General features: G+C 45.2%; 1 protein-coding gene across 8 annotated transcripts in view; it reads left to right on the top strand.

Annotated features, from left to right (window-relative positions):
• Positions 1–726: 726 nt before the first annotated feature.
• The window catches only part of LOC141060599 (C-terminal-binding protein 2), a 52,973-nt gene continuing 42,841 nt past the window's right edge, over positions 727–10,858 (top strand). The window contains exons 1-3 of one of the 8 annotated variants that reach the window (XM_073556896.1): positions 727–870; positions 3,907–3,976; positions 9,496–9,650. In XM_073556896.1, coding sequence (XP_073412997.1) covers positions 3,928–3,976; positions 9,496–9,650 — 204 coding nt within the window. In that variant the 5' untranslated portion in view covers positions 727–870; positions 3,907–3,927. The other 7 variants (XM_073556897.1, XM_073556898.1, XM_073556895.1 and 4 more) reach the window with 7 other exon arrangements.

The raw sequence follows: 10,858 nt of genomic DNA, 5'->3' as shown, positions 1-10,858 counted from the left end.
CTGGAGGAACATAGGCTGTGACTGCAAACTATACCGGCTGGAGATACCAAAAGCAATGGGCTAACCAAAAGTTGGGATACAGTGGGTATTGCCTGGTACGGGGCCAGGGGACCTACAGATCTCAGATTGGGAACTTGTGGACTGAGGACATTGTATGTTGGCCATCTACATGAATGTGTTGTACAACCATGGATGTATGGAATAAAAATAGTTGCATCGTTAACCTGCCTAGGTGATTTTTATAGCCCACAACCTCAGATCCTCACAGCCCCCATAACATAATAAAGCCTATACTCCCTTCCTGTGCCAGGGCTGTCCCCCCGTTGTCGGCACTCGCCGTCCCCCCGGTGTCGGCACTCGCCGTCCCAGGGGCTGTCCCCCCGGTGTCGGCACTCTGGTGCCCAGGGCTGTGATATGTGACTCTGGTGCCCAATTAGTGCTTAAAGACGTTGGACAGTGCGTCACTGTCCAACGTCTTTAAGTTTATTGTACTCTGGTGAGACCCAGGAGCATAGTAAGGCACATAAACTTCTCTGCAAATCAAGTTTCCAGGTAACATACGCCTATGTAGGTGAATTCCAAAAATATCTCTTCTTTACTACTTACTGGGAAACACAAATACTATTGTTCTTCGGCCGATTCCAAGCACTGACATTACTTACCAGAAGTCTCCGCACGGTGGCGCTGCTGCACAATGAATTATGCACTCACACAGCAGCGGCATAGAATGAGCGCTAGAGGGCGTGCTAAAACAGCAAGACCCGTTGCCGCTCTTTCCTTGCTGGTTCTCGGTGCTACACCTGGCGGTCATTTCCTGTTTCCTGTGTGATTCGCTGCCGAGAGCGCGACAGGTCCGGTGGGGAGGAGAAGGTAATAAAAGAAAGCGGGTGTGCAGCTGGCGGTCACCAGAGGCTGCGCCCTGTATGTACGGCGCACTGCGGACATACTGCGTGTTCCCGCCGCGGAGCTCAGCGATTCATTGTGGCGCTGTGTATGGGGCAGCGCTGGGCTCTCCGCTCCATCGTGCCCGGTGAGCAGCGCGCGGAGTGGCCCCTGAGCCGGCTGGAGCACTATGTACGAGGCACATCCATGACTTCCAAGCTCCCACAGAGTAGAAAGCGATGGCGTCCTGCCCACATAGCACTTCGTTCCTGGGTGTGTGGCTAGAATGGGGACTGGCAGCTCCTGAATGTGCTCAAGGCTCCTCACATTGCTGCATAGGGCCCAGTAATGCCTATGGGTGGTCTTCCTGGTGGGCTAGAGAAGGATGGCGCATACCCCATGAGTACAGCCTTCCCCATAGTGCTTGTGGTTGGCTATATAGCAGGGGCGCTCACCCATAATGGACATTAGCGGCACCATACACTGTATCTGGGAGACGCCACAGGCTATTACTCCCTGTTATCAGCCACATAAGTCGTCGTGTATGGTGCTGATGGCTCATGTCCGTAACAGCCATATTGGTAACGTTTCCACCTGTCAAACCTGTCAATCTTCTGTAAACCCTACATATTGTAAGTCTACGGACTCATGCCGGCGGCTGTATTTTGGTCCGAGTCAGATCCGGTGAAACATCGGACCGATGTTAGTCTATGAAGCCGAGCACAAGTCCTCTGAGAAAACCGCCCCCCACTGCATACCCTACTCTGAGCCGATATTCGGATCGCACTCGGCCATGCAATTCAGTGCATGCATGGATGACATCCGAGTGCAGTCCGATTTTCCACGCACTCACAGAATGTAGTGGCATTACGTCAGGGGTAAATATCGAAAAATTGTCACGTATCTGACAGAAGAGTAAAATAAACTAGTTCAGATGTTTGCCAATACTGTTCATGACTGATCATGTATAGGTGCCGAGATAGAGAATATATATATATATACGCGCCCCCTTCCAGTGTATTAGTGGGAGCCATTGTAACCACTCCAATAGACTTTGACGAGTATATGTTGGGCATAGTCAGACATCCCCTCACCCTCCATGTGTTTGCCATTGACTAATAGTAAAAAATAAAGGATGTTTTGTATTACTAACCATTCTTATCCTTCAGACATTGAAGTCTCCGGTGGCGTCACCTTTTAGATTGCCTATATACAAGTCGTTCATTGCTCGGTTACTGGCCGGTTTACACAGCAAAAGGATTCTTGATGGGAACAAAACCATTGGTAATATGGTCTTTTTGTCCCCGTACAGCGCCATATTATCGACAGCACATCCTGGGTTTACTCGGAGATGTGCTGCCGAGAACAGTAATTATGCGGACACAAACCATCCACACAGCGAAGGAGCGTTCTGCTCACTCGTTGAGTGGTCGCTTACACGGTTACAAAGAGACCAAGAATCAGAAACGCATTATTACAAATGCTTAATTTTCATCAAAGGTTTGTGCGATTTTAAGTTAATGACTCTTATGGCAATTCCACTAAAACAATAATGCTTCGCTAGGAGCCCAGCGCCATGAGTTACAGTGCCAGGCTTGTAAAGGGGAATTCCAAATTATTCAATGCCACTACAAATTGTTTGTGATTCCACAGTAAAGGTCAAATGTTTTACATGTTTGTTGTTTTTTGGCTCTGGTTTGTGCTGATTGTTCAGAGCAGATTTTGCCACCAAAACATTTGAAATATATGGTGAAAATCCACAGCATTTATGCCACTGGATGAACACATGAATTGTACTCAATCCACACTCCACATACATTGCAAATGGGGTTAAAGGTCCCCATATACCGTAGACTAATGTCTGCTGTACCTGCCGATAATCTAATGGGAATTAGGCCACCCGACTTCACGTGTCGGGGGTGGGGGGCGATATGGATCTGGCATGTTCAATTGTTGACTCATGATTCTTTTTATCCAAGATAGGCCACCACCACAAATGTCTGATAGAGGTGCTCTCAAAGAGAACACATGAGCACTAGGCAGGCTTGTGAAATACCTGCTGATTGCACCGAGTGTATGGGGGCTTTGCTCACTTTGCATTTATTATTAGTATGCATTTATATAGCGCCATTTATTCCATGACGCTTTACATGTGAAAAGGGGAAATATAGACAAGTATAATAAACATGTGTAAGACAAGGGACACAAGTACAGAAGGAGAGAGGACCCTGCCCACGAGGGCTCAGTCTACAGGGATGGGTGAGGATACAGTAGGAGAGGGTAGAGCAGGTCGTGCGGTGGTTCAGTAGACCGAGGATCATGCATTGCGAGGTGAACGGGAAAAGTGAAGTCCCGTGTATTGAAACCTGCTTGGTATCAGTAGATGTGACGTCCTCTGAGCTGCAGAAGTGGAGCCCTACTAGCCCTGGAGGCTGGCCGCATGTTGGGTTTCTGACCAGGAACATTCCTACTCTCTCCTGACATCTGAAGATGCCCAGTCCTCCTTCTGCTAATTGATTAACCCAGAAATGTGTTCTTTAAATGTCCAACATGCAAAATGTACACGCATTTTTAATCATGGCAATCTCCATTTAGCAATTTTCAGCATTACTGTTTTCTAGCAATTGATATGCCAAGTGATCGATTTTGAATAATTGGCCTTTTTATCACATACTGGGATATTGAATTGGACAAGTAGGCTCTATGTGTAAGAGCTGAAACAAAAGCGAACCTATCAAGGAGATTACATGTAATTATCCAGCACACCAAGGAGATAGACAGTCTAGTTGCTAAGGGGTCCCCAAAGGAGAGTTAAGCGCCTCGAGTTCAGCTAGTTGTTTTGCTGCATTATGCCAGGTGTTAGATTAGTCCCATGGGGTGGCAGTGGTCTTGGGAATACCCTCCGCCTGTGAGCGCAGCTAAGAAGCCGTGCACTAGTGTAAGTGAATCCTGAACACTCGGATTTTATTCTTGTTCCCTTTTGTTCTGTCTGAATGCTAATAACATTTATCCATTTGTTTCCAGGTGGTTTTTAAAGCCAGAATCATGGACAAGCACAAAGTAAAGAGACAACGCCTGGATCGAATCTGTGAGGGTTAGAAGATTAATTCAGAGTTTGCATGGACCTGTGGTTCTAGCAGGCCATTGTAGACCACACACACCTTTAGTCATGTATCACTTGACATAGAAAGTAGAGGCTCGTGTTGTTCTTTGTGCAGAAAGCAAGAACGTTTCTAAATTATGTTTAACTTTGCCTTAGAACTACGCATGGGCTTTTGAATCTTATAGCCCTGTACAAGTGTTTTTATTAAAGGGAGTCGTTTACACTAAATGACTGTTGAAACAAAGCACAGGTGCTCTATGCACCCTTAGCATGGCTGAGCAGTTTATCCATTTATCTCTATCCTTACCCTTCTGTAAATCTACAGCTGTCAATCAAGGAAGAGGAGGGTGGAGATAAAAAACAAATGGGTTGGAAGGTGCTCTGTGAACTGTTTGGCCACACCAAGGGTGCACTGAGTGCCTGTGTTTGGTTTGAACAGTCTTTGTGCTGACACTCCCTTTATATTCATGGGACTTGGTGTCACAACCATGTGTCGTAATATTATTCCTCCTGGTCTATCCTAAGTGCATAATCTTTTTTCCTTCCTGTAGGTTACTATATTTCATCAGATCTTTAAAATTAAAGGGAACCTGTCAACTGATACATGCTGACCAATCTCTGGGCAGCATGGATCAGGCAATGGCTGTATGAACTCAGCCCAGTATGTTTGCCTCTGAAATGTTGTGGCTTTTTAGAGAAAACCATACTTTAATAGCTTCCAGGGCAGCAGGAAGGGAGAAGTCACAGGGGACCAACATGTCCGGCTGGTCTTCTGTGTTGTCCCTGGCTGCTATTAAAGTATGTTTTTCTCTGAAATGCGTTTCAGAGTCGAACATACCTGGCTGGATCGGGCTGCATGTATCAGCTGACACGTTCTCTTAGAAAGTAAAATTCGTTCCCCACAGGATGACTAAAAACAGGTACTTCCTGGTTCTGCGCAGTCACATAGTTGATCACATGAGTTGTGGATCATGTGATGGGGTGCAATCACGTACTGGTAGGTTTCGGACTCCATCATATGATCACAGCGCTGCTGAGAGGCGCCATGAGGAACACCTCTTGATGGCACAGAACGCTTTTCAGCCTGCTTTTTGATTTTTGTTTAGTGTAGTGCATCCTCCAGGGTGACAGGTTCCCAGTATACTGCTTGTATAAACTCTGGAGCATCTTTTCTTGTAACTCTGCATTGTGCTGTTCCTGTTTTTCCTCCAATACATGGATACATGTACAGATGGGTGTTATCAGACTGTGGTGTATCACCACATAGTGACAATCAGCAATGAGAAGAAAAGTGTGTGCAGGGGCACACACCCCATCCCCAAAACTGGTAACTCCCATTTCTCACTTTATTCATGAATACCTCCATTAAAGGGAATCTGTCACCTCAATTTGGCGGGCTATTTAAATGCCTTGTGTCCGGTCTGATGGGCGGTGTTTAGTCTCCTTTCCTCCACCCCATCCTTGTCCGCAATATTTTTGGGAATTTGATGGGGTGGAGGAAAGGAGATGAAACACCGCCCATCGGACAGGACACAAGGCATTTAAATAGCCCGCCAAATTGAGGTGACAGATTCCCTTTAAAGGAATCCTGTCCCCAATGGCCTTTACCTGTAGATATAGGGTTAATCTGCAGGTTAATAGTGTAACAAACACGGGGAGAACATACAATCTCTTTGTAGATGTTGTTCTTGGTGGGATATGAACCCAGGACTCCAGCTTTGCAAGGCGCCACCTTGCTGCCCTATTTCTACTGGGACCCATCTGCTGTCAGAGGCATGAGCTGCAGCTGTAAGCACTGTCCCCCCCCCCTTTGATTAACAGCCAATTCTACAGCCAGTTGTCAAGATGTCGGGGTGTGATTACAGCCAAACTATAGCTGCTTCTGGCACACCTCTATGACTGAAAGCCAGCGGTTCCCAGGAAAAATATTAATTTTCTCCCTGTAGCCGCGCTTTCGGTAAGGCAGCCGGACAGCATTGGAACACTAGAACTGCTGATTACCCTGTACCAGGTTCTCTTTAAAGCTAGATAAAAAATGCAATGCGCAATAGAAAATTGGTGAGGATAAAAAATATATAAGCTCACCTTGAAGGGGTTGTGTAAGACTCAACCACTGATGATGTGAAAACATCAGCTGCTGCAATATCCACATGTGTTTTAACAGATATACTAGGTTAGTGGATTTATGATAAGTTCTGCTGATTTAAACACAATCCAAATGATCTCAGAAAAAAAATGGTTTACTATCATTGTGGTTCAGAATCCAACTAACTCCTTCCTCATTTGTGGTTGTGTCCTGGGGAAGGATTCAGATGGACTCTGAAACGCGTTGAGAGTAAACCACTTTTTCCTGAGATCAATTGGATTGTGTTTAAATCGGCAACACAGATCATAAATCCACTCAACCCAGGTTCTCATTACAGGCATAATCCTGCTGCCCTTATTTCCATCTCAGTGGGTTTGGACCTCACTTCTACAGATGCGTGAGAGGCAGATATCGTGATACTTGCCGCTCGCAGCTTTGGTGCCAGTGTACCATCAGATGCTGTGTAGACAGAGATCGTTATCTGAAAGCACTGCCTGTAAGGGTCACACATAGCGACTCACCAGCGATTCCGACAACGATATCAACTTGTCAGGTTCGCTGGTGTGTCGCTACATGATCGCTGGTGAGCTGTCAAACAGGCAGCTTCACCAGCGATCAGCACCAGCGATGCCGAGCGCGCGGTGTCGCTGTGTACGTTAGTTACCAGCGCGCTGATACAGGGAGCTTGTAACTAAGGTACACATCAGTTTTCTAAGCTGCGCGCGTCCCTTAGAAACCCGATGTGTACCTTGGTTACCAGCTCCCTGCATCAGCGCGCTGGTAACTAAGGTACACATCGGGTTTCTAAGCACCGCGCGCTGCTTAGAAACCCTGCGTTTTCCTTAGTTACCAGCGCGCTGGTCTCCCACCTGTCACATGCAGCGATGCGTGCTGGCCAGCGGGAGACCAGCGATCAAAAAAAATGTCCTGGCTATTCCAGGACGATCAGCAATAACTGGCAGGGGGGCCGGTCGCTGGTCAGTGTCACACACAGCGATCTCGCTGGTGAGATCGCTGTTGCGTCACAAAACTTGTGACTCGCTATGTGTGATGGGGGCTTGAGTGAGCATGTCCCCAAACATCTGGAGGCACGCAGATCACTTGTGGCTCTATTCAGGAAGTGAAAACGACCTCCGTGGCGCTGCACGCCATCATGTGCATGAGGCCCTAGAAAATGCATTTAAATATTTATCCTCAACGTTGAGCACCATTTTACAGTTCACATTTAGAAATGTACATGTAAGTTCTGTTATGTTGCTTTACTCCTTCTACAGTCATGGCCAAAAGTATTGACACCCCTGCAATTCTGTCAGATAATATTCAGTTTCTTCCTGAAAATGATTGCAAACACAAATTCTTTGGTATTATGTTCATTTAATTTGTCTTAAATGAAAAAACACAAAAGAGAATGAAGCAAAAAGCAAAACATTGATCATTTCACACAAAACTCCAAAAATGGGCCGGACAAAAGTATTGGCACCCTCAGCCTAATACTTGGTTGCACAACCTTTAGCCAAAATAACTGCGACCAACCGCTTCCGGTAACCATCAATGAGTTTCTTACAATGCTCTGCTGGAATTTTAGACCATTCTTCTTTGGCAAACTACTCCAGGTCCCTGATATTTGAAGGGTGCCTTCTCCAAACTGCCATTTTTAGATCTCTCCACAGGTGTTCTATGCGATTCAGGTCTGGACTCATAGCTGGCCACCTTAGAAGTCTCCAGTGCTTTCTCTCAAACCATTTTCTATTGCTTTTTGAAGTGTGTTTTGGGTTATTGTCCTGCTGGAAGACCCATGACCTCTGAGGTAGACCCAGCTATCTCACACTGGGCCCTAAATTATGCTGCAAAATTTGTTGGTAGTCTTCTGACTTCATAATGCCATGCACACGGTCAAGCAGTCCAGTGCCAGAGGCAGCAAAGCAACCCCAAAACATCAGGGAACCTCCGCCATGTTTGACTGTAGGGACCGTGTACTTTTCTTTGCCTCTTTTTTCTCCTGTAAACTCTATGTTGATGTTTTTGCCCTAAAAGCTCTACTTTTGTCTCATCTGACCAGAGAACATTCTTCCAAAATGTTTTAGGCTTTTTCAGGTAAGTTTTGGCAAACTCCAGCCTGGCTTTTTTATGTCTCGGGGTAAGAAGTGGAGTCTTCCTGGGTCTCCTACCATACAGTCCCTTTTCATTCAGATGCCGACGGATAGTACGGGTTGACACTGTTGTACCCTCGGACTGCAGGGCAGCTTGAACTTGTTTGGATGTTAGTGGAGGTTCTTTATCCAACATCCGCACAATCTTGCGTTGAAATCTCTTGTCAATTTTTCTTTTCCGGCCACATCTAGGGAGGTTAGCCACAGTGCCATGGGCTTTAAACTTCTTGATGACACTGCGCACGGTAGACACAGGAACATTCAGGTCTTTGGAGATGGACTTGTAGCCTTGAGATTGCTCATGCTTCCTCACAATTTGGTTTCTCAAGTCCTCAGACCGTTCTTTGGTCTTCTTTCTTTTCTCCATGCTCAATGTGGGGCACACAAGGACACCGGACAGAGGTTGAGTCAACTTTAATCCATGTCAACTGGCTGCAAGTGTGATTTAGTTATTGCCAACATCTGTTAGGTGCCACAGGTAAGTTATAGGTGCTGTTAATTACACAAATTAGAGAAGCATCACATGATTTTTCAAACAGTGCCAATACTTTTGTCCACCCTCTTTGTTATGTTTGGTGAGGAATTATATCCAATTTGGCTTTAGGACAATTCTTTTTGTGTTTTTTCATTTAAGACAAATTAAATGAAGATAATAATACCAAAGAATTTGTGTTTGCAATCATTTTCAGGAAGAAACTGAGTATTATCTGACAGAATTGCAGTGGTGTCAATACTTTTGGCCATGACTCTATTTCATACAGTGCTATTCCTAGCTGTCATGTAAGCACAGAGACTGACATAATGCTGCACAGTCTAACATTTACATTGTGTAACCTGGTTAAAAAAAAGCCACCTTGAAAACTGCATGTATTAATAGGTTATTGAAGATTGTGATATGGAAATAGCCTTTGCACAGCAATTGAATGAAATCCATGGACACAATAAAAATGTACTGCATCTCTGCAAAAAATAGGCCATGCTGCGCTATTAGAGTCCAATTACAACTATGATTGTTGCTCTGGCCAACACATAATTAAGGACCAATGCTAAATAATGCAATGTGTACGTTTTATGTGCATTAGGTCTATATGAACTTATAATATGGTGTTCATGGGTAGATATATGTTCAAAATTGATGTGCTCTGTGATGTTTTGCTTGTTTGTTTTGATTAAAGCCTGAAAAAAATCAAATAGCAGATTTTGTGTAGAGGCAATTTATAGTTTGACAACTACTTGTGTTCAAAGAAGATCTTTACTGATTTGTTTTTGTTCAGGTATTCGGCCGCCTATTCTGAATGGTCCTATGCCTGTCCGTCCATTGGTGGCCCTTCTGGATGGAAGGGATTGCACGGTTGAGATGCCTATATTGAAGGATGTTGCTACAGTAGCATTCTGCGACGCTCAGTCTACACAAGAAATCCACGAGAAAGTAAGTCTATAGAAGTTCTGTATTACTTTTTGCTGATTTCATTACATATTCTTGAAATGGACGAACTTCTCTGAATATTTTAGCAATGTCTACAGATACAACTGCCTCAAGCCTTCCTGTGTGGGAAAATTAAGAAATGTCTGTTTTGCTAGTGTTGGGACCTTGGAACAGGGATTAGCAACCTTTGGTATTCCAGCTGTTGTGAAACTACAGCTCTCAGCATTCCTTGACAGCCACTGGTTGCCAGGAGACTGCCAGGGTATGACAGGAGTTGTAGTTTCACAGCAGACCAAATGCCAAGTATTGTCTATCTATGATTTAACCTCTTCACCCCCGAACCTGTTTTCACCTTTGACCAGGCCAAATTTTATAATTCTGACCAGTGTCACTTTGTGTGTTAATAACTCTGGATCTCTTCAACAGATCCCACTGATTCTGAGACTGTTTTTTTCTTCGTAACATATTGTACTTCATGATATTGGTGTCATTTCTTCGATATGACTTGCATTTATTTGTGAAAAAAATGGGAAATTTGGTGAAAATTTGGGAAATTTCGCAATTTTCAAACTTTTGATTTTTATGCCCTTAACCCCTTCCTGACCTGTGACGCCACATAGGCATCATGAAACTTAGTGCCCTATCGACCTGTGACGCCACACAGGCATCATGGCGGGATCACGTTCCTGCGGGTCGGGTGACCGGGGTTACTGCAAATGAAGAAATTGAGGCTAAGGCTGTGTGCCCACGTAGCGATTTTTAAGTGTTTTTGCCGCGATTTTCAGGGCAAAAACGCTTAAAAATCGTGTACAGAACGCCCCCCATGCATTCCTATGGCATTCCGCACATGCTGTGCTAATGCTGCGCTTTTTTCCGCGGCGGAATCGCATCGCGGAAAAAATCGCAGCATGCTCATTCTTTTGTGCGGAATCGCAAACAATTGCCGCGATTCCGCACCCATAGGAATGCATGAGAATCGCTTACTTCCCGCATGTGGCTATGCCCACCATGCGGGAAGTTAAGAGTCTCATGTGTGGTTGGTACCCACGGTGTGGAGGAGAGGAGACTGTCCTCCAGGCCCTGGGTACCATACCCCTGTAAAAAAAAGAATAAAAAATAAAAAATCGGGGTATATTTACCTTCCGGTGTCCCGCGCTGCATTCCTGGCCTAGCGTTCCCAGTAATGCCTTGTGGCAAGGCCCTGTAATGAC

This window comes from Dendrobates tinctorius, unplaced genomic scaffold (genome assembly GCF_039654945.1).
Source record: "Dendrobates tinctorius isolate UK_male_01 unplaced genomic scaffold, ASM3965494v1 ptg000241l, whole genome shotgun sequence".
Lineage (NCBI taxonomy): Eukaryota > Metazoa > Chordata > Amphibia > Anura > Dendrobatidae > Dendrobates > Dendrobates tinctorius.
This window is presented reverse-complemented; position numbering and strand designations above follow the sequence as displayed.